The sequence below is a fragment of the Tupaia chinensis genome, unplaced genomic scaffold (assembly GCF_000334495.1).
Source record: "Tupaia chinensis unplaced genomic scaffold, TupChi_1.0 Scaffold139833_1, whole genome shotgun sequence".
Taxonomy (NCBI): Eukaryota; Metazoa; Chordata; class Mammalia; order Scandentia; family Tupaiidae; genus Tupaia; species Tupaia belangeri.
The window spans coordinates 3,419,989-3,444,293 of record NW_006199712.1 but is presented as its reverse complement, the minus strand read 5'-3'; the positions used below and the strand labels follow the sequence as shown (position 1 = coordinate 3,444,293).

General features: G+C 37.7%; 1 protein-coding gene across 3 annotated transcripts in view; it reads right to left on the bottom strand.

Annotated features, from left to right (window-relative positions):
* The window catches only part of ATR (ATR checkpoint kinase), a 137,221-nt gene that overhangs the window by 84,418 nt on the left and 28,498 nt on the right, over window positions 1-24,305 (bottom strand). For all 3 annotated transcript variants that reach the window (XR_003546810.1, XM_014593188.2, XM_006162303.3), the window contains exons 10-20: window positions 23,953-24,215; window positions 21,930-22,120; window positions 21,543-21,643; window positions 21,173-21,344; window positions 20,068-20,238; window positions 16,837-17,031; window positions 13,034-13,219; window positions 10,354-10,446; window positions 8,717-8,847; window positions 5,821-5,964; window positions 1,990-2,083 (exon numbers count right to left, since the gene is read on the bottom strand). Coding sequence is in view for 2 of the 3 variants with exons in the window: in XM_014593188.2 (XP_014448674.1) it covers window positions 1,990-2,083; window positions 5,821-5,964; window positions 8,717-8,847; window positions 10,354-10,446; window positions 13,034-13,219; window positions 16,837-17,031; window positions 20,068-20,238; window positions 21,173-21,344; window positions 21,543-21,643; window positions 21,930-22,120; window positions 23,953-24,215 (1,741 nt within the window). In the remaining variant the exon portion in view is untranslated. The remainder of the gene's footprint in view (window positions 1-1,989; window positions 2,084-5,820; window positions 5,965-8,716; window positions 8,848-10,353; window positions 10,447-13,033; window positions 13,220-16,836; window positions 17,032-20,067; window positions 20,239-21,172; window positions 21,345-21,542; window positions 21,644-21,929; window positions 22,121-23,952; window positions 24,216-24,305) is intronic.

The following is a 24,305-nucleotide window of genomic DNA, read 5'->3' as shown; positions in this document are numbered from 1 at the left end:
ATTTTGAGTACACATGCCCAGTGTGAGTTTTAAGCTGCCAGGTCTGGGACTCAAACCACAGTCAATTATGTGAGAGTCCAGTGATGTAACCATTACGCCATCTGCTGGCCCTTTATCAACCAATTTTGAAGACCTGAATTCCCCATATAATTACCAATTAAACTACACTCTTAAAAGATCAGTTTTAATACATAATAAAATTTTCATCCCATGCTTTGTATAACCTATATAATTTTTAGTAATTCTCAGGGAAAGGAGTTTTATTCTAAAATCTTTAGACTGGAAAGTAAGTTTTATTCCAACTAAATAAGAAGTAACTTATCTAAAATAAAAGCTTCTTGGCCCAGTCATGGTGACGAAGGTATGGTGTGTCACTGTGCAATCTGAAGCTATACAGGAAGGCCCTGGGTACGATTCCTAGGTCGACCTGACCGTGCTAGGCATGGCTGCAGGTGTACCTATAATCCCTGGCTGGAAAGATGAGGGATTGGGTGGGTAATGCAAGACATGAACCCACTGTGGGGGGTGGGGGGGCTCTGTCTGTCTAAATGTCTATTTCTTTCTCAAGAAATTAAGAAAATAATGTAAAAAAATGTTTTTTGACAAGAACTACAAATTTCCCCCTAAGTTAACAGAGAGCTACACGATAGCACTGAACCAGATCTATAAATAATATAGATAATTCACTCCTTCCTTTCATTACCCAAAGTAATACTGAAGCCAGGTATCCCACTTTTCTTAAACTGGTACAGAATCACCATTAATAGTTTCATAGTTTCAGAGAGCTCATTAGAGTTTGAGATGCTGTAACTATAGATTACTCCCCTTCCAAACTTTAGGAATCATCTATTTCTGACATTTCTATACCATGTTTATGGCAAAGCAAAACTAGAATCACCCAACAGCTTTCCTTTCTTCTCTCAGATCATGTGGCTGTAGCAGTTTTATCTTCTGGGGACTATACGTAAAGACACATTGACCTGGGTGGAAGAATTGTGCTCTTTCTTCCGTATTCTATCTAATGCTATTTATAACTTTGATTTAAATGCTCAAAGTTCCCTCCAAATGCCATGTATTTCTGATAGCCTTTTCTAGTCACCAGGAAATAGCCATCAAAATATGAGTTTATTGGAACCAGCAGTTAGCGTAATGGCTATGTCGCTGGACTCCCACGTAGTCGACCGTGGTTCGTGTCCCGGACCCGGTGGCTTCAAACTCATGCCGGGCACGTGTGCGTGCGTGCCCAAGACCCTGAGAGGAGAATGGAGAAGGGATTGCGGCGTGACCATCCCCCCTGGGGGGTGATTTCTCGCTTTCTGTCTCTCTGTCTCTCTCTGTCTGGCGAGCGCATGCGCCCTATAGCGAAAACCTCTCAAAATAAATAAATAAATAAATGAGTTTATTATCCTAGACATGATTCTAAAAGATCTTCATTCAATATATTAGAATTTTTTTCTTTTTTTTAAATAATTATTTTTTCTTAATTTTATTTACTATTATTATTTTTTAATTTGCTATAGAACACATGTACTCACCAGAGAAACACACAGAGAGAGAGAGAGAAAGCAAACTGCCAAGTCTAAGACTCAAATTGTGGTTAACCATGTGGGAGTCCAGCACCTTAACCACCATGTCACCTGCTGACTTCTGGGAGCAGTTCTATTTTTTTTTTTTTTTTAGGGGGAAGCAATTCTTTATCAGTGACCTATAACCACATATAAAAAATTAAGGTTGAGGTTGGCCCCATACCCTATAATTATGGAAGCCGGGTCTCATGAGGCTGACCACATTCAAATCCTAGTAGCCTGCAAAACATGCTGGAAACACATGTGTGCATGCTCCAAATCCCAACAAGATAGAGAAATAGAAGAGAAGGGACTGCGGTGTGACTATGTCCTGTTGTGGGATGCTTTCTTTCTCACTGTCTATTCTCCTCCTCTCTCTGGCAAGTATGTGTGGGCACTGATAATTAAAGAAAAATTTAAATACCTTTCTGTATTCCTGGAGAACTGCTTTTATCTTTTCTAATTCTGGATGATCAGGTAAAAAATATATTTCATGAAGAAAATCTTGCACAGCATCCCTAATATTTGGAAAAAAAAAGAATTATTTGCCAAGAATATGAACACTTAAAGAAAATAAAACAGAGGTTGAAACTAAGACCAACTTAACTCACACTTAAAAGTGCTAGATGAGTAATTTACAGTGATTTCCTCAGTATCTGCAGGGGATACTTTCTACGCTATGTAAATAGTTGTTATACTACTGTATTGTTCAGTGAATGATAACCAAAAAAAATCTGTATATGTTCAATATATGTATAACCCATTTTTTCCTATCTATTTTCTTTTTTAAAAAAAGAATTATTCATTTATTTATTTATTTCTATTTGTTATTTTTATTATTTTTTAATTTGACCAGACGGAGACAGAGAGAGAACGAGAAAGCAAGAAAGCAAGCTGCCAGGTCTGTGACTCAAACCGTAGTCAGCCATGTGGGAATCCAGTGTCCCTATCCACACCACCTGCCGGCCCCCTTTCCTGTATATTTTCAATCTGTAGCTGGTTGAACCTACAGATGTAAAGCCTGTAGATATGAAGGGCCAACTATATTGACATGGAAAATATTCTTCCTAACCATGTCCAGGATATTCAGCTAAATAACAATGGCAGATAATCAAAGCTATAATCACCCTGTGACAGTCCTGTTATACTGGTAGATCTCTTAAGTAAATCAATGTTTCTCAGCATATACATATATATACACATACATACAGTCATTTCTTCTTAATTATGGACTAGGTGTGAGACTTGCATTTGCAAATAGAAAGTGACAGAAGCCATCCTGTGCCAGTTTGGGGACTAGGTGTTAAAAAGGCCTAGCAGCTCCCATTTTTGTGCACTGAAGGGCCTTAAGTCACTGTTTAAGAAGTCTGGCCACCAACATGAATAGGCCATGTAAAGAGAGAGAGGCTCTGGGAACCAGCCCATAAATGCTGATTTATGGCAACTGGATTCCACATGGTTGACCGCAAGGTTCCAGTCCCAACACAGTGGCTTGAAAAATATACCAGGTGCGTGTGCATGCATGCCCAAAACCCTGAAAAGAGGGAGAAATGGAGGAGAAAGGACTGCAGTGTGACCATTCCATATGGGAGAGTACTATTTTGCTTTCCCTCTCTAGCTCTATCTGGCAAGTGCACATGTCCCTCTAACAAAATTATAGGTGGGGGTGGGCCCTTAGCTACATGGAAAGAGGGAAAAGTCCAGACCATTACACCTGCCAGCTGAATATGGTCACACCACTGGCCACTTGCTAGACAAGCAGAAGTCTGGCCAGCTGAGCCCAACCTAGATAGCAAAATTATTAGCAAATAAAAATGCTCTTTGATTTAAGACAATAGATTTTAGAGTGATTTGTAACGTAGAAATAGACAATGTCCACACTTAAACAAGGTTTCCAAAATTTTAAGAGAAAAAAAATTTAAGAGAAAAATATACAAAAAAATCCTTATCTAAGTAATTTTTAATTTGTATCTGTATACAATAAATACTAGAATCTTTCTGGGTCCAATTATAAATGCTTCTAAATCCCAGTCTTCATTAACTCATACAACAAATATGTATTAAATACTTTGCACTCTGGAACAATAAACAAAAGCCAAAATAATTTCTTCATTCGAAGTTTTTAGGTTATCAAGCACTGAGTGAAAGACTATTTTTCTTATGATACAAGAAAGGGAGGTAAAGGATTCCTCCACAATAAATAGCAAAGATATGTCTATTTGTATAGTAACCTAAAAGGTATACATATGTTCTGTCAATAGCAATAAATACTCTCAACACTTGCTATAAATTAGTGCCTGTTTTGGTAAATAATGAAAAAAAGATTTTAAGGAATAGATGTGGCCTGCTTTTAGAAAGCTTTGAATGGCAAGCTAAGCCATTTAAAACTTAGCAGTTAGGGAGGCTGGCAGGTGACATGGTAGCTAAGGTGCTGGACTCCCACATGGCCAACCATGGTTCAAGTCCCAGACCTGGTGACCTACTTTCTCCCTTTCCCTTTCTCTCTGGTCAAATTAAACAACAACAACAAAAAATAACTCTCTAAAAAAAAAAAAAAAAAAAAAATAAAAACTTATCAGTTAAAAAATGGAGAACCACAAAATATCTCTGTACACTGAAGTGATAAGGACATTACCTTTTCATTGTTTTTATTTATTTAATTAATTTTTGTAGAGGTTTTTGACTTAGGGTGCATGTACTCCCCGGAGAGAGACAGACAGAAGCAAGGAGAGAGAAAGTGAGAAATCACATCCCTAGAAGGATGGCCACACTGCAATCCCTTCTCCATTTTCCTCCCGGGATCTTTGGCATCCAAACATGCCTGGTGTGAGTTTCAAGTCACCAGGTCTAGGCCTCAAGGCGAGGTTGGCCATGCGAGAGTCCATATGCCAGCTTCAGAGGGCATGTACACTTGCCAATGAGAGAGGAGGAGAAAATACCCCCAAATGGGACAAGGTCACATGACAATACTTCCTCTACCCTGCCAGGATTTGTGACAAACAGACACACCTGCCCAGTATGCTTTCCAAATCTCCAGAACCGGGATTTGAACCACATAGCTGGCCATGTGGGATCTAGCGCTCTTAACCTCTAGGCCACGGGGTCGACCCAAGAGATATTCTTAAAAGTCTATACTACTGGGGCCAGCAGGTGGCGTGGTGGCTGAGGCACTTGACTCCCGACGAGAGTTCGAGTTCTAGACCTGGTTGCTTGCTTTCTCACTTTGCCTCTCTCTCACTCTCTCTCTGTCTTTCTCTAGTGAATATATATACCCTATAGCAAATTTATAAAAATAATAAATTAAATTAAAAAATTATTTCTTTAAAAGAAAGTCTGTTCTAGTACTAATATAAAAAAAAAATGTGATAAAAGTTTAAAGAAAGGGAGGCTAGGACCGGCAGGTGGCATTGTGGTTAAGGGAGCTGGATTCCCACATGGACAACCGCAGTTCAAGTCTTGGACCTGGTGGGGACTTGAACTTTCCCTCTCTCTCATTCTGTACCTCTCTGGTCAAATTGAAATAAATAAATGAATAAATACATACATACATAAGGTTAAATAAAAGAATATTTTTTTTTAAAAAAAGAAGGTTGTTTCAAAGGATAATACAAGGCAGTAATAATGGTTTCAATTAAAATAACCTGTAGAAAATAAGTGAATATGCTTCTGAATCTATCATCTATTTGATTATATGCCTTTTTTTTTTTTTGGAGAGGTTTTTGCTATAGGGCGCATGTGCTCGCCAGACAGACAGAGACAGAGAGACAGAAAGCGAGAAATCACTCCCCAGGGGGGATGTCCACACCGTAATCCCTTCTCGCCCATTCTCCTCTCAGGATCTTGGTCACGCATGCACACACACCCGGCATGAGTTTTAAACCACTGGGTCCGGGATGCGAACCATGGTCGACTACGTGGGAGTCCAGCGACATAGCCATTACACTAACTGTTGGTCCCTTGACTATATGCCTTTTAATTAGAAGAAGAAAAGTAAACTTAGCTTTACTTGTTCAGAATTAATAAACAATAACTTTAATTTGCTGATGTATTAATTACTGTATTTTAAATATAACAATGCGACAGCAGAAGTAGCATCAGTTCAATATGCAACTGCATGCCAACTGCTTCTGCTTACTGATGGATTCTAAAAACAAAAAAAGTAAATAGTTGTCCATTACCAACAGAAATCACAACCCTAAGACATAAAAATAAAATCAAAAAGCAGTTACTTCATTATTAATTCTAGTTATATTACCTGTTTTCAATTATGAGGTAGTGAAAGATGAGTGCTGTTTCTTTAGGCCGGATGTGTATGAGAGGTAACAAAGCTACTATTACATGACTGAGAAGGGAGCCCAGGTAAGCATGATCCAGGCAACGAACAAAGCAGTCCCAAGCTCTATGTGGAAAAAAAGAAAATGAAGTACCATTATTTCTGTTATTTGTAACTCTCCAATAATTAGTTATTAGTTGAAGGTACAATGACAGGGACAAACAATAGATTACAAGGTAGCTTTAAAGATAAAATAAAGATCAGTACTATATACTTAAAGTGATCTTAAAATTAAAGTTAAAAAAAATGAAAACCAGTATGTGGGAGCAGCATTAATACAAAAACAAAATGTGTGAGTGTGTATGCATTTACTTACACTTCTTTTTTTTTTTTGGGGGGGGGGGAGGTTTTTTCTATAGAGCAAGTGTGCTCCCAGAAAGACAGAGAGAGACAAGAAGCGTAAAGTAACCCCCTTGGGGGACGGCCACACCGTAATCCCTTCTCCTCTATTCTCCTCTTGGGATCCTGGGTACGTACACACACATGCCCAGTGTGAGTTTAAGCCACCACGTTCAGGCATCAAACTGCGGTCGACCACGTGGGAGTCCAGCAACACAGCCATTAGGGCAACTGCTGGTCCCAGCATTTGTTTACACGTCTAAAAAGAGGATATACAAAAATTAATAAAAACGGGTCTGTACAAAAATAGAAGATTAATTTCTCTAAGTGTATTTTGGAACTATGCAAATGCCTTATTTTTCTTGTTTTCTTCTTTAAGAGAGATTTTATAGGGCACGTGCGCTCATTGGAGAAACAGAGACAGAAAGTGAGAAATCATGTCCCAGAAGGATGGCCACGCTGCAATCCTTTCTCTTCCATTCTCTTCTTGGGATTCTGGATGTGCACACACTGGCCCAGTGTGAGTTTTAAGCCGGCAGGTCCAGGACTCAAACCATGGTTTGCTACATGGGAGTCCAGTGACGTAACCGTTACACCACCTGCTGGTCCTTTTTTGTTTGTTTTTAAGACACTGTCTATCTGCAGTCTTCCTGCTTCTGAACTTCCTGAATGCTAGAACTATAGGTGCACACCACCATGCCCAGCTTTTACACACCAATGGGAAAGAGGGAGGATGGAAGACAGGGAGGGAAAAGTTAAATCATTAATCAGTTAAATACTACATGCCAAAATCTTAGGAGCCAGAAAGAAGTATAATATGTCTGGGGGAGGGATTTAAAGGGTGAGGTTGTTTATAAGAGATACTTAAGGAGACCAGTAGGTGGCATGGTGATTAAGGTGGCTGGGATCCCACACGGCAGACTGCAGTTCAAGTTTCTCACTTTCCTTGTCTCTCTCTCTGGTCAACTTCAAAAAAATAAATAAAAATAATGACAATGAATAAAACTGAATAAAATAATCCTTTCAAAAAAAAAAGAGCAATGCTGAAGGAGGCAAACAATCAAATGTATGATATGTGAACTATGTTTCGATTTTGATTCAAACCAACATCTTTGGGAAAAACATCTTCAAGACAACAAGAACTGTGAACATGGACTACATTTTAGATGACTGCTAGGCATTATTACTTCTATTAAGTGTAATAATTTAGAATTTTTAAATGCCCTTATCTACTATATACGTCTGAAATATTTAAAAGCACAATGATGTGATTCTGGGATTTTCTTTAAAATAGTTCAACTAATGGAACCAGCAGATGGCATGATGGTTATATCACTGGACTCCCACGTGGACTCCCACTGGACTCCCAAGTCCCAGATCTGGTGGCTTGAAATCCATGCTGGGCACATGTGTGTGCATGCCTGAAATCCCAAGAAGAGAATGGAGAAGAAGGGACTGCGGTGGGGCCATACCCCCCGTGGGGTGATTTCTCATTTTCTGTCTCTCTATATATCTCTATGTCTCTGGAAAGCACACAGGCCCTATGGCATTAATCTCTCTTAATTAATAAATAAGTAAAAAAATAGTCCCACTAACAACAACAACAACAACAAAAAAGCAGAGGTAGATATATTAAAATAAGATTAGTGATCTTAGTTGATAACTGCTGAGGCTGGGAAATAGGTGTGTGTGGCGGGGGTCAGTAATAATTCTTTTATGGCCAGGACCTTCCTCTGCTCGCTAGGCACAAACATGTGCCCAGAAATGATAAGGGCTAGCTGATACTCGGTACAGATCTTGGTATGGAAACTGTTTAGGGTATTCATCTCTCTCTCTGATGAATGGAAAAACTTAAAAAGAAAAATCCCAGTATGTTAAAAGATTTCCATAGTAAAAAATTTTAAAGAAGTACATACATAGGGCTGGCAGGTGGTGTGGTGGTTAAAGATGCTAGACTCCCATATGGTCAACCATGGTTCATGTCTCAGACCTGATGGCTCTCTCTCTTTCTCTCTCTCTCTCTGTTCCTCTATGGTCAAATTAAAATAAATAAAGTTAAATAAAATAGTTCTTTATAAAAAAGAAATAAATACAGGGTTGGCTCATGGCCTAGTGGTTAAGGGAGCCAGACCCCACATGGCTGACCACACAGTTAGAGACCTATATGCAGTAATATAAAAAACACACTGGGCTCATGTGCATGTGTGCCTAAAATCCTAATAGAATGGAGAAGTGGAGAAGAGACTGTGGCATGGCCAAACCCACCCTGGGAGGAGTTTCCACCCTCTTTCTTTCTCACTGTCTGGTGAGTGCACATGCCCTCTGGCAAATTTAAAAAAAGTAATTTCCCTTTTCAGTACAAATAACTTTTTTACCTTAATTATTTATGGTTTGAACAAATTTCCCTCAGAGAAATAAAAACTTAAGTTTTTGCTATTGGGAAATGCAAGAAAAATGAACGTATTTGGGCAATTATTACCTGCAGCATAATTCAGGAAAATCATCTTTGAATCGAAGGCCAGTTCTCAATGTGGTCATCATCTTCACCCTCACAGAACTGACATGTTTGGGTCCCATCAACTTCATCAAAGACATCAAACTGTTCAAGGCCTATAGAATAAGTAGTGCTTTAAAATAAAGCCTATAAATAAGTTGCAGAGGCAGATGAGCACTAAAAACAAGTGTTTCCCTCCGAAAGTTTAGATTATCATCTATTCTTAGGCAACAGAAAAGGTCTAAATATTGGCCAGTTCATTTTGTCCAACTTCTTATAGGGAAAATAAGAGCCTGAAAATACAACCTCCTCCCCCCTTTCTGGGAGGCACTTTGGTATTTTAGTCCTGTGGAACAGTAAGTTTTCAAATTCACTAAGGATATAATGCATACTATTTATTTTTTTCAAATATATCCCAAACTGCTATGTAGCGCATATGTTGGGTCATAGGAAAAGTCATCATACATTTTTGCAAAGAAAAACAGAAAAATACATCAATTTTTTCCAATGACCCAACATAAACAGAACTGAATTACATCTGAATTTGAGAGCCTTGTAAAAATTTTGAAGTGGGACTAGCAGATGGGATAACGACTACATGGGAGTTCAGCAACATAATGGGAGTTGCTGAACTCCCATGTAGTCGACCGCAGTTCAAGTCCCAGACCCGTTGGCTTAAACGCACACTGGGCATGTGTGCGTGTGTGCCCAAGATCCCAAAAGGAGAATGGAGAAGGGATTGCAGCATGGCCATCCCCCCTGGGGGGTGATTTCTCACTTTCTATCTGTCTCTCTGTCTCTCTTCCTGGTGAGCGCACGCACCCTGAGTAAGAACTTGTCAAAAATAAAAAAGAACTGAACCTATCAAGAGCTCCACATTCTAATGAAATGGTAAAGAAACTCTCTAGTTAATTTAAACTATGTGCCAAAACATGCAAACTCTTCACGGTTTATGACACAAACTTCAAATCTTTATTTGGTACTTAATACAGAGTCGGCCCAGGCAAATCTAAGCCAAGAGACTAATTCTGAGAACAATTTTGAGTCCAGAATCAAGCTACACACAAAGTTATATTGTCCTTACAATTTTAATTACACAGCCAAAAAATTCCATTAAACCAGTTTTAGTTGGGTTTTCTGTCACTCATAAACAAAAGAACTATAAGTGATATAATTCCCATTTTTATTTATTTAATTTAAATGCCTGAGGGTATGTACATGTGCACATGAAACAGAGAGAGAGAGAGACAGAGAGAAAGAACTCCCCAACAGTTGTACTACAATCCTTTTCTTCCTCTATTTCTCTATCCCATCAGGATCCTGGACACATGCAGATGCCTGGTATATTTTTCAAGCTGCCAGGTCTGGAACTTGAACCCAGGTCAGCCATGTGGCATCTGGCTTCTTCTGTTCAGTGCTTAACTGTTATGCCATAAGGTCAGTCCCAAATCCTATTTTTAGATTCCCTCCAAAGTTTATCCAAGTTGTTCAGCAATGAAGAATATCATATATTTAGAATTTCTCATTATTGCGTGTATGTATCTAGAAGCAGAAATCCTATCTCTTGCATATTCTCTATAAATTATACTCTAGTCATTTGGAACTCGACTATCACTACTTACCATTTTCTTATCTTCGATGCCAACACTTGAGCTCAGCAACTGCATGTTAAAAAAGGCCAAAATGCCCAACAACTTGGGTTGCAAATAATCTGCCTAAGGAAAATAAGCAGAGATTACATAAATTTCATATACCAAATGTCTTAAATTGACAATTTAATCATTTAAGTAGCATTTATATTTTACTGAATTAGATTAGAATATTAGAAATAACCACTTGAGGGGCTAGCAGGTGGTGTGGTTAAGGTGAAGGACTCCCATATGGCTAGCTGCAGTTCAAGACCCAGACCCAGTGCCTTGAAAATCACATTGGGCGTGTGTGTGTGCCCAAAATCCCGAGAGGAGAATGAACTGTGGGATGGTCAGCCCCCTCACATGCACCCTATGGCAAAACCGTAAAAAGAAAACATACACACACACACACACACACACACACACACATTATATATAATATAATATATATATTATGTGTGTGTGTGTATATATGTATGTATGTATATATATAAAATTTAAAAAATAGATTTGATAGAACTTGCCCACAGTCTGATTATAAAAGATGAAAGAAATGTGGGGCTTATGAATGCTTCCCAGGTTTTGATTTGAACAAGGAGCTAAATAGTGGCAATTCCCTAAGATAGAGAAGACTAAGGGAGAAAACAGGCTAGGAAGCAAAAATAAATATTTCTTATGGACAAATACTTGGACTTGCATGAGATGTTTATAAGACAGGCATGTAAAGATGACAAAAAGAAGTCAGGCAGCCTCTGCCATCCTCTCTTATTCTCAGTTCCATCCTCTGCCCTCTTCTGGCCTGCTGTGTGCAGGGACGGGAGGTAACTGGACTACACTATCTGGGATCTCTTTACCTCTAGTTTCCCACTGACCTCAGTCAACAGGAAGCAGCAAGAGGACAAATGAGGAGAGAGGAGAGTATGGTATGTATACCTCTTGTTTCCTCTGTTTGGAGAGGATTCTGGCAGTGGCTTAATCACAGTAAAACGAAGGCATCTTCTCTTATGGATCTATCTCTTAACTAGGTTCTATTAACACCATTTCCCCCCCTTTCTCAGATTAAGGGAAACATTAAATTTTTTGTGTCCCTAGTCCCTGGGTTCCTTAATATTCTTTGCTGGTTCCCTAAACCTTGTCCATAACATTGAAAATAGCTCCTTTGTTAAATTATTTTCACTTCAGACTTTTTTGTATGTACCATCTGCTTCTCCCTGGAATGAATCTATATAAACTCACAAATTCAAAGCTCAGGAGAGGTCTGGACTAAAATTTCAACAATGAAATCATCAAATATAAGTCACAGCAAAGCAAAAGACTGTGATCACTTAAGGAGTGAATGATAGCAGGGAAAAAAGCCAGTTAGTCTTAAATCACTGTAATGTTTAGATGAAAGTAGATAAAAGTACAGGGAAAGAACCAGTGAAAAAGACTAAGAATAAAGGCAGGTCCCTTATGTTAGCAATTAAGGGAGTTGGATCCCACAAGCCCAACCACGCTTTGAATCCCAGCTCAGGCAACTTGAAAATCAAACTAGGTATGCGTGTATGCATAAGATGGAGGAATGAATTGCAGCATGATCATACCCCATTAAGGAATGCCTTCTATCCCACTAATGAGCACCCATGTCCTCTGGTAATATTAATAAAGTAAATAAAAAAGAAGGAATAAAAAAACACTAAGAATGCAAAGACAGTGAAGCAAAAAGAAAATCAAGACAATGTAGTATTGCAGATGCCACATAGGAAGGGATGTTCAATTGTGTTGAATGCTTCTGAAAAATTGAGTACGATAACAAGAGAAGTGGCCATTGGATTTAACAGTAACAAAACTGCTGGTGACTCTGACAAGAAGAACTTATATAGAAAAGAACAGAGCTAGACTAGAATGGATCCATGTAATGGGAAATGAACAAGCAGAGACAGAAACCTCTCTGAAGATATTCTAGTGGTAGTCCTCTGAGTCTCTAAAAAAAATGAGGGCAATCAGAAACAAAAAAAAATAATAATAACCTGAAGATTTTTAAGTTTTCTCCAGAGATACAAATTTAAGACAAAGAAACAAAAAGGAGTAACAGAGGCCAGCAGGTAGCATGGTAGTTAGGGCACTGGTCTCCCACAGGGCCAACAGTGGTTCGAGTCCCAGATCTGGCATCTTGTTTTTACTTCCCTACTCTCTCTGGTAAGTGCATGTGCCCTATAGCAAAAAATAAATAAATAAATAAATAAGTAAGTAAAATAAATAATAAATAAAATTAAATCTATTAAAAAAGGAGTAACATTTCTTATAACTTCCCTTCAGCACAAAAATGAGTTAAACTTTAATTGGAATGGCTAAGTTTAGTTTGCTGTGTCAAGGATGGGATGATGGGTGGGGGAGGCAGAATGAAGGGAGAGCTATAAACATGTTCTAATAAACAGTTTAAAAATTGTGAAGTTTCTGTAAACATTTTTACTCAGTGAAAAATACATTCTCTCCTATCAACTGAAAATTCACAGTTTCAATGCTAGTATATATTAATGCATTCCTGTGACCATGTGATTTAAATCGACCCTTTCCAACCTAAAAATCTCAAGTTAAAATTTAAACAAATCTCCAGCAGTTGGAAAAATGTTCCAAGTTCATAATTAAGCTACAAAAATGGAGGAAAAAAACCATACAACACATTCCTTACCATCAGTTCAGGTGATGTGATGTCTCTTGGTCCCTGATATGGATCATCACTAGATGCAAACGAGGCAAGTATTGACAAACCGTTGAAAACCTGTTGATAGTGCTCTCCAATACGCAGTAGTAATTCATTATGTAGCCCTTGGAAATCCTGTCTCAACAGGCTCCCCAGTTCAATTTCTGTTTCATTCTGATCCAAAGACACATTTAAAAAAAATGTTTATTTCTTCATACTAATATCCTAGAAATAATATATTGATTTAAACATGGTATTAATAAGGAGCTCTAGGGAACCAGTAGTCAGCGTAATGGCTATGTCACTGGACTCCTATGTAGTCGACCGCGGTTCACGTCCTGGACCCGGTGGCTTAAAACTCACGCCGGGCGCGTGTGCATACATGCCCAAGATCCCGAGAGGAGAATGGAGGAAAGGGATTGCGGCGTGACCATCCCCCCTGGGGGGTGATTTCTCGCTTTTTGTCTCTATGTCTCTCTCTGTCTGTCTGGCGAGAGCACATGCCCTCTAGTGAAAACCTCTCCAAAAAAATAAATAAATAAATAAGGAGCTCTAGACCATATGAGGATTTACTAATGGTATTAAGAAAGACACTGGAGGGACCAGCAGATGGCGTAATGGTTATATCGCTGGACTACCATGTAGCTGTCTGTGATTTGAGTTCTGGACCAGATGGCTTAAATTCATGCTGGCATGTGTGTATGCATGTCCAAACTCCTGAGAGAGGACTGGAGAAAGAACTGCAGCATGGCCATCCCCACTGGGGAGTGATTTCTCATTTTCTGTCTCTCTGTCTCTCTCTAGTGAGCGCATGCGCCCTATATTAAAAAAAAAAAAAAAAGGAAAGAAAAAGAAAAAAGCCTCTCTCTAAAAAATATAAAGACAGACACTAGAGGGACCAGCAGATGGCACAATGGTTTCATCAGTAGACTCCCATGTAGTTGACCTGGTTTGAGTCCCAACCTGGTGACTTAAAACTTATGCTGGGTCTACATGTGTGCATGCCGAAGATCCTGAGAGGAAAACAAATAAGGCATTGTGGCGTGGCCATTCCCCCAGGGGTGATTTGTCTCTTTCTATCTCTCTATCTCTACAGCCAGCACATGCACCCTATAGGAAAAAAATCTCTCTTAAAGAAAAAAAAAAAAAAAAAAGGCACTGGAAAAGGATTCTAATCTTGTTCTCTCATGGTAGATCTTTCCTGTGTTATAGATCATGAAGAGAAATTATCAATTTTAAAAAACTGAATTAAAAAAACAAAATCCTAGTTTTCTCTAAGTTCTTAGAATATCATCAAATCAGTATTTATAGACATAACACCTGAAACGAAATACAGTATATTGGGTGAGAGCAGTCTTCCTGGCCCAGATTGCTGGATTTAAGTTCTAACTCTGAGGACCAGCAGATGGCGTAGTGGTTACATCACTGGACTCCCATGGAGTTGACCACGGTTTGAGTCCCTGACTTGGTGGCTTAAAACTCATGCTAGGCGTGTGTGCGTGCATGTCCGAAATTCCGAGTGGAGAATGGAGAAGGGACTGTGGCATGTTCATACCCCAGTGGGTGATTTCTCACTGTCTCTGTCTCTCTGGCGGGTGCATGTGCCCTATAGCAAAAATCTATCAAAAAAAAAAAAAAAGAAAAAAGAAAGAAATTCGAACTTGCAGAGCTAGTAGGTGGTGTGGTAGTTTAGATGTGGACTCCATCTAGTCAATCCCAGTTCGAGTCCTGGGCCTGGTGGCTTGCTTTCTCACATTCCTTCTCTGTCTCTCTCTGGTCAAAATAAATAACAACAACAAATAAAATTGAGTAAATAAATAATTCTTTAGAATGAATGAAACATAAATAAATTCTAGTTCTGTCTCTTATTGGATGTACTGTGACATGGAGAAGTTACCAAATCTAACCTCCTTCTGCCTTACTTTCCTCATCTATAAAACGATGATAATAATAAAACCTTTATCTCATCAGGTAATTATGAGGTTTAGGTAAAATGATCCACATAAGTTTAGCACGGTTTCTGATGTAGTAAGCAATCAGTATACTTGTTACTATCATTTGATTGCTTCTTGCCGTTTTGACTAAGATCAAGTGTGCTATCATTCTACCTCCATAATACAAAGATTCAATTCCTGAAAATAAATATTTTAACATTCAATAACTGGGACCAGCAGTTGGCGTAATAGCTATGTTGCTGGACTCTCATGTAGTTGACCGCAATTCAAGTCCCAGACATGGTGGTTTAAACTTACGCTGGGTACATGTGTGTGTGTGCCCAAGATCCCAAGAAGAGAATGGAAGAGAAGCAATTGTGACATGGCCATCCCCTCTGTGGAGTGATTTCTCGCTTTCTGTCTGTCTCTCTCTCTCTTTCTGGCAAGTGCCTGCACCCTATAGCAAAAATCTCTCCCAAAAAAAGAAAAAATGTAGTAACTGGTGTGAGATAAAGGTCTGTGACTGACATATTATGAAACAAATTAAATAAATTAAGATCTAAGAAAATAGTAGTTATATATTTCTCACAGGTTTCCTGTTCCCATGTAGTCTCATATTCTTCAAAGTTGGTTAATATAATATTAAAAAAATACAAGCTATGCTTTTATATATTTATTTGGAGAGGTTTTTGCTATAGGGTGCGTGCACTCGCCAGAAAGACAGAGACAGAACACGAGAAATCACCCCCCAGGGGAATGGCCACGCCACAATCCCTTCTCCTCTCAGGATCTTGGGCATGCACGCACACACACACCCAGCATGAGTTTTAAGCCACCAGGTCCGGGATTTGAACCATTGTCCACTACATGGGAGTCCAGCAACATAGCTATTACATCAACTGTGGGTTCCAAGCTATGCTTCTAAAGTTAAAAACTAGCAAGAAACTGGGCCAAATTATAATCAGAGAACCAAGAAATTAAACACAGACATCATACTACAACTGAAAGTCGTCATCTCCTCTGACAGCCATAATTATTTGTATATCAGTAATCATCTTACAGTTCCAATCAATTGAAAAATAATAAAATAAAACTAGCTAAGAATCTCATTGATGAAAGGATGACTATTTGGTCAGATAGTGACACAGTAGTTAAGGTGGCTGGATATAACGTGGTCAACTGCAGTTTGAGTCTTGGATCTAGCTGCTTGAAAAACAAGCCAGGAATGTGTGTGTGCTCGTTTGAAATCCCAAGAGAATAGAGAAGGGATTATGGTATGGCCAACTCCCCCAGAAAGTAATTTCTCACTGTCTCACTTCCTCTCTCTGTCTCTCTCCAACAACTATACGTACCCTATAGCAATAACTTAAAAAAAAAAAAAAAAAAGACTATCATACTCTCTTATGATGAAATGATCAAAGAACATAAAAGAAGAATTCTATTTAATACGCTCCCTAGCCAGTCAGTGCATGGTAGTTAAAGCAGCTAGATCTCCCATGGCCAACTGTGTGTTTTGCATCCTAGACCTGATGGCTTAAAAAACACTCATAGCACATATGCATGCATGAGCAAAATCCTGAAAGGAGGAAGGAGGAGAGAAAGGGAGATTGTGAATTAACCATTCCCACAGGGGGATGCTTTCTTACTTTCTCTGATGAGCACATACACCCTCTGACAAATTAAAAAATAAAAATGTTCCCAGGACAAAATTTATTTTAATTTATTATAATATTTAACTATTTAACTTACATCCTTCTAGGATATGTTGTAACTCGCTTACTTTTACTGCTATAACAATGTTACAACTCCTAATGGTAATTTAAAAAAAAAGTAAAACACATAAAATTATTCATTTACCTTCAGATAATGAAGGGCACGCTCTAGTTCATCTTTGGAACAGGAACAGACCAAATGAGAAAAAATATATTTGAAGTTATTTATTAAAATCTCTCTACGATTGACATTTAATTGTTTTCCTAAAGTTCGAATAAGAGCAGAAGCTGCAGGGCTTGCTTTGGCAGCAAGGTCAGGAAGTAGAACTTGTAATGTCCTCTGAAAAAGAACACAACAATTACCAAAAAGCACGGATATTTGGATAATAAAATATTCACATAAGATATGTACAAAAATATTTTAAAATAACTCAGCAGATATTTACTAACCATCTACTATGATTCAGACACTGTAAAAACAGCAGTTATCAAACCAAGCAAGCGCTTAATAGCGCAGAGTTCATATTGTCCAAGTGAAAAGGCAAAAAATAAGCAGGTGTGAAAAAAATTACACAATTTCTCAGGGCTAACAGGTGGCATGGTGGTTAAGGTGCTAGACTCGCACACAGCCAACTGTGGTTCAAGTCTTGGATCTGGTAGTTTGAAAATCATGCCAAGCACACCTATGTGTGTGCCCAGAGTCTAGGGAGGAGAAGGGACTGAGTCATGACCATCCCTCCAGGGGGTAATTTCTCACGTTCCCTCTTACCATCTCTCTGTTTCTCTTGAGAAAGCAAGATTAAGAGAGATTTAAGATTTAGGAGAGATTTTTGCCATAGGGTATGTGCACTCACTGGAAAGAGAGAAAGAGAGAGACAGGCAGACAGAAAGTGAGAAATCACCCCCCTCCCCCCCCCAGTGGATGGCCACACCACAATCCTTTCTCCTCTCAGGATTTTTGGCACACATGCACATGGGCCAGGCATAAGTTTTAAGCCACCAGGTCTGGGACTTGAACCAGTCTACTATGTGGGAATCCAGTGACATGTCATCTGCTGGTCCCTGGCAAAAATCTAAAAAAAAAAAAAAAAAGGGGGAGCTGGTAGGTGGTGTAGGACGCTGGACTCCCACATGACCAACCACACTTCAAGTCCTGAATCTAGTGGCTTGTTTTTTCTTTCCCCCTTTCTCTGATAAAATTTTAAAAAAATTATAGTAATAAAGTTAAATAAAATAATTCTTTTAAAAACAGGACAATTTCTCATAAATATTAAAACACACTCATGCTCTAAGGTAGAAGTCCCAAGTCTGATGAAGTATTTGAACTAATTCTTCCATTTAGAGAATAAGAGTAATCATAAATACAAATTTAAAGAAATTTTTAAGTGAAAGAGCACACGCTGCGATATTAAAAAAAAGTTTTGGGGGCTAGCAGGTGGCATAATTGTTACTTACTGGACTCCCATGTAGTCAACTGTGATTTGAGTCCAGTACTTGGTGGCTTAAAACTCAAGCAGAGCACACGTGAGTGCGTGCGTTGCATGCATGCATGCATGAGTGCCTGGAATCTCGAGAGGAGAATGAAAGAGAAGGGACTGTGGCATGGTCATCTCCCCTGGGGAAATGACTTCTTGCTTTCTGTCTCTCTTTATCTCTAGTGAGTGCACATGCCCTACGGCGAAAGTCTCTAAAAAAATAAAAGTTTCTAACACAGTCACTATCCCAATACTCAAAAATTTATTTTTATTTTGGTCTATTTCCTTAAAAGTCTGGTTCACCAAACACATATAAAAACCAAAGATAAAATGACTGGGCTTTCACTTATTCATTCTGCATGTAACGAAGACTTACTTTATGTAAGTCACAATCAAGGTTCGAGATATGATGGTGATTAAGACCCAGGCTCTGTTCTCAGAAAAAATTCCAATTTACTTGTGTTACAGTTTTTGACTTAATAAATATTAACAACTGTTGTAATATTATAAAGTAACTTCTACAAAGTTATATAGCTATGGTAATGGCTTCATAACATTCTATGATCTAAAATCACATTTAGTTTCTTCTTGGGGTTGTTTTTGTTTTATTTTGCTACTTGGATAATGCTGCACTAAGCACCTGTGCTTTTTGGTTCCCAGCGTTAATTAGTAAATAAAGAGATATGAATTTCTTTGTAGTCTTTATCATGTACTATTGGGCTGTCGGACGCATTCTTGCATAGAAAAAAATACATCATGACTTTCCAACAATTCAATATCATATCTTCTTCCAGTACTTAATCAATTTATAATAATTTATTAAAAAATAGTAATACTGGGGCCAAATACATGGTATAATGGTTAAGACAGCTGCATACTATGTGGCAGACTCCATGGTTTGAGTCCCAGACATGGTGGCTGGAAAAACAAAATTTATAAATTAAGAATAATGATGAGGCTTGCTTTTGGGAGATGGTAAGAAGATAACCTCCTCTGTCTTCTTTTAAACCTTAGCCCCAGTGAATTTCAAAGGCTTCCCAAACCACTTCACAGTACAATGTCATTTAACTTCGCAGATTACCTGTACCACTCGTTTTATATTTTATTACTCCAACTCCTTAGAGATAGAAATTACCTTATGAGACTTTGATTTACCAACAGAACCAATTGCAGCACTGAAGACATAGTTTACTGAATTAATCAGCATTAATCAAATAGTATTAATTTTTCAGAATACCCATAAAAAGCAATGACTCAAAGTAATATGAACTGAAGTTTTATTATATAAGCTATATCCTCATATCGTAGTGAAAAGAAAACATGTACATTTGAAAATGTAGGGTCTACATGCTCCCCAATGTACTTGTCAGATTTTCTTAAAAAATAAAATAAAAAATAAACACAAAAAAACAGTGGTGCAGTGGCAGGGTAAGGCGACTAAATCTAGATGAGAGGTCCCAAGTTCATGGCCCGGAGCACCCTGTTCACCCTGAGCACATGTGTGGGTGCCAGTGAACCAGGCTGGCCAAGGTTGCAGTTGGACTGTGGCATCAGAATTCTGTTAGAAGTGTTTGTCTGCTTCTCTCAGAATAAACAAATAAATAAAACATAAAATTAAAAAAAAAATTAGAAGAATAGAGATATCTGAAATGGAATGGTCAAAATATTGAACCGAGAGGCCGGCAAGTGGCATGGTGGTTAAAAGCGCTGGACTCCCACATGGCCAACCACGGTTCAAGTCTCGGACCTGGTGGCTTGCTTTCTCACTTCCTCTCTCTCTCTGTCTCCTCTGATCAAACTGGAAAATAATAATGATAATAATAATAAATAAAGTTAAATAAAGTATTCTTTAAAAAAATACTGAACTGAAAAAATTAAGTCAATTATACACTGGAACTTACAGTAAGGAAACGATTAAGATCAGGAAAGTCAAAAACATTAGCAATTTCAGACAAGGTGTTCAAAGCCATTTCTCTCTGGTGAACTATATCTTGTTTTCGCATCTCAGTGTTCTGGCATGGAGTACTAGGAAGTGCTGTCATCTGAGTGGAATGGAGAGATTCTACCAAAAACTAGAGTAAAAACAATTTTATTGTTAATTTTCACACAAGAAAGAGATTTTAACTAATACTTTTTAAGCTAACATAAAAAAAAAAAACAGTACTGAACAGTACTCTATTTTACCTAAATTGGCTAATTTAATTTTTATAACAATCTTAATGAGGTAGATTATATTATAATCTCCCTTTTATAGATGAAGTCAATAGGCTTACTTAAGACACTTGAATATCTTGCTAAGGATAATACCACAAATACAAGGTAAAGCCAATATTTTAACACAGTTCAACTTTTCAACCATTATTTAAATATCTCTTTTTAAAAACTAAGTGCTGTTAAAAAAACAACAACTAAGTGGAGTATAAAAATATAAAAATTTATCATGACTAAAAAGGCTAAAATAATTAAGAAATTCCTAGCGAGTAGAAGAGCATAATTCAGTACATTATTACAAGCTGATTTTTTTTTTTTGGGGGGGGGGGGTTGCTATAGGGCGCATGTGCTTGCCAGACAGAGAGGGAGAGAGCAAGAAAAGAAGCTTGCCAGACAGAGAGAGAGAGAGACAGAAAGCGAGAAATCACCCGGCAACGCTGCAATCCCTTCTCCTCCATTCTCTTCCCAGGATCTTGGGCATGCATGAACATGCACCCAGCATGAGTTTAAGCCACTGTGGTCGACTACATGGGAGTCCAGCAACATAGCCATTATGCCAACTGCTGGTCCCATAAGATGATTTTTTAAAAATCTCTCCCATTTATAATCTATATATTCAGACCTAAATGCTAAAATATAACACTGGCAAGCTTTAAGTTCTGTTATATAAACTAAATACTGCATTCAAAAAAAATAATCTTTTAAAGCAAAATAAAAATATACACATGTTCTTTTTTGAAATTCTGTACAAAAGTACTACTATTGCCTATAGTGAAGATGAATGCTGACTCTCACCTGACAGATGGGTTTCTTATACTGGCTGAAAAAGTTCTGCAGTTTAACACTTTTAGCTGCAACCAGAGCTCTAATTTCTGTGTATGCGGCTCCAGAAACAGATGCTGACTTGGATAACAGACAATGCAGTAAGTGCAAGAGTGCAAAAGGTACCAAATCTCCTTTCGCTGCCCTGAAATGAAAGAACCCCCCCACACACACACAATCAATGTCTCAGAAATAAATGGAAATCCACAAATAAATACATGCTGAACCAGTTTCTTCTATAACGTAACATATCTCATATCATCATTTCTCATGCCAGGCAAATAAAAAAAGGGGAATGGCAAAAGTACCAAGTAAGGAAGAAAACAAATGCTGCCAAATATACCTTCCAATGTCTCCTGTTGTAAGAATCAAGGTATCCTTCAACTCGTAATTTCTTGATATTTGGGCATGTGTGTATGCTTCCTTCATTCTTAAGACAAAAAGCTAGAAAAATAAAATTTACTGGTTAAAGAAATTTTTAAGAAGTTTTAAAATTTTATTTATTTATTTATTTTTAATTTGCTATAGGGCACATACACTCACCAGAGAGAGAGACAGAGAAAGAGAGAGGGAAAGTGAGAAAGCAAGCTGCCAGGTCTGGGATTTGAAACATGGTCAGCCATGTGGGAGTCCAGCGCCTCAACCACCACATTACTTGCTGGCTGCGGTTAAAGACATTTTTACGGCTAGGTTTATCAAAACCCAAATACTCAAAATAAAAATTATAAACCTCTTTTATGAATCCATCTTCGGAGTCCAAGGATTCTAATATATGCTTGATATTTCCACTAAAAGCCACTCTAACATCCTTGTCTGGATCTTCCATTAAATTTAGTAAAGTTCCAAGAACTGCTTTTACTTCCGTTTCGTCTTCTCTAAAATCAAGATGCTTACAAAGATGATGCAGATTATCTATAAAAGCTGAAGGATAAGACTATTTTAACACCTAATCTAACACAATATCAAAGTTGTACTGTAAAAATACGGTCAATAAGAAATACACTATAAGGAATACCAAGTTGGCTTATAATGTTAATTTTTAAAAAATAAGTATTTATTTATTTAATTCCACTTGTTGTCACTATTTTTTTAATTTGTCCAGTGAAAGACAGAGAGAGAAGGGGAAAGTGAGAAAGCAAGCCGCCAGATCCAGAACTTGAACTACAGTTGGCCATGTGGGAATCCAATGCCCTTAACCACCACACCACCTGCCAGTCCCAATATTTAATATTCAAGTAGGGACAGCAGACAGACTTTGTATGTCTCCATTCAATAACAGAAACTGTAAGATTGGACGGTATAGTATCAGGGAGGGCAATTATAGATACTAGAGATAGTAAGGACAGTGGGTAATAGGACGAAGGAGGGAGAGGAATAGAAGGAAAAAAATAGTCTACAGTCTCACTAAAACTGACCCAAAAATGAAAAGTTATTTGCTAATGATAATGTATATGGTAATGTCTTTGTCTTGACTGACAGTCACTGTATTTGTTGGGAAAAGTAAGGTTGTACCCTGTAAAGATGTACAGTGATTAAATGTAAATAAAATAATAATTTAAAAATCGTAATAAATAAAACACCAGCAAAAAAAAAAGAGCAAATATGGATAGCACACAGAATTTTAGAGAATTAAAATGAATATACTTCTAAGTTTAAATTTACTTTATACTTAAGTCATAAATGTTTTACATTTTAAGTAAATTCCAAATTTTTTTAAATTATAAACTAACTAGTTCTTCTTAGATTTTACAGATCATTATATTACCAAGATAGACTTAAAAGCATATTTCACTAATCCAAAGAACTTTGAAGGAAGGACACTCTTAGCCTTACTGTTACCCTTATAATATTTAGGGAGTCCTAGAACCCACTTACCATTGCTTTGAAAACTTGAGAACAAGTTGCAACTTACTGCCTAAGAAATGAATCTTTTAAGAATTTATGTAAATTGGGGACCAGCAGGTGGCATGGTGGTTAAGGCGCTGGACACTCCTACATGGTCAACCAGACCTGCTGGATTGCCTTCTCACTCCCTCCCCCCTTTGTCTCTCCATGTCTCTCTCTGGTCAAATTTTTAAAGTAAATGAATAAATAAAATTAAATAAATAATTCATTTAAAAAAAAAGAATTTATGTAAATCTCATGCTCCCACCAAATTGATAATCCATTATCACTGGAAAGTGGCCAAGAAGATATAATTTATAGTCCCTAGTTGGGCAAGGTAATCTATTTTAAGGGGCCACATTTAGAAGGTCTGCAATCTCACTAAAAATGATAAAGAATACTGAACCTTGCAATCCTGAACCAACAATTAGGTAAGTCCTAATAAACTGTCAAATCACAAAAGCATTTTAAAAAACCAAAATCACTTCTCTTATTGGGTCTGTCATTCACTCTAATACTGGTTATCCCATTCATAATCTCTACTGATGCTGATGCTATCAAGCATGTAATTTATTTAAGGTTTCAGGCTAATTCTACCACTGACTTGTAAAACAGAGCTTAAGTAAGTTTTAAATAAATAAATCATGGGGCTGACAGGTAGCACGGTGGTTAGAGTACTGGACTCCCACATGGCCAACCGCAGTCCAAGTCCTGGACCTGGTAGCTTGCTTTCTTACTTTCCCTCTCTCTCTCTCTCTCTCTTACTCTGTACCTCCCTGGTAAAAATTAAAAATAAATAAATAAAGTTAAATGATTCTTTAAAAATTTAAAAAAATACATAAATAAGTAAGTAAGTCATAATCACTCACCAAGTTTTACTGGGCTAGGTATTTTTTTTTTCAGTAGGAAAAGGAACGGCTTACATACAGAGGCTTTTAGTCGAGAAGACAAACATTCATGTTGGGAGGTGGCTTTTAGGTTCTTACAGAAGAGGTCAACATGTCCATGTTCAGAAAAAGGTTCTGTTAAAGAACTTGTTAAATAAAACATGCCATGAAGAGTACAGACAAGTTGACCAAGTATAGAAGCAAATTCTTTCTTGATAATATCAGAATCATCTTTGACTTTATCTCTGGAAAATAGAAAGAAAAAGTACAAAACTTCTTGCTTATTTTTGTGGTCTAAATAAATAGTCTGGCTTAACTTGGAACAGAAGTATCAG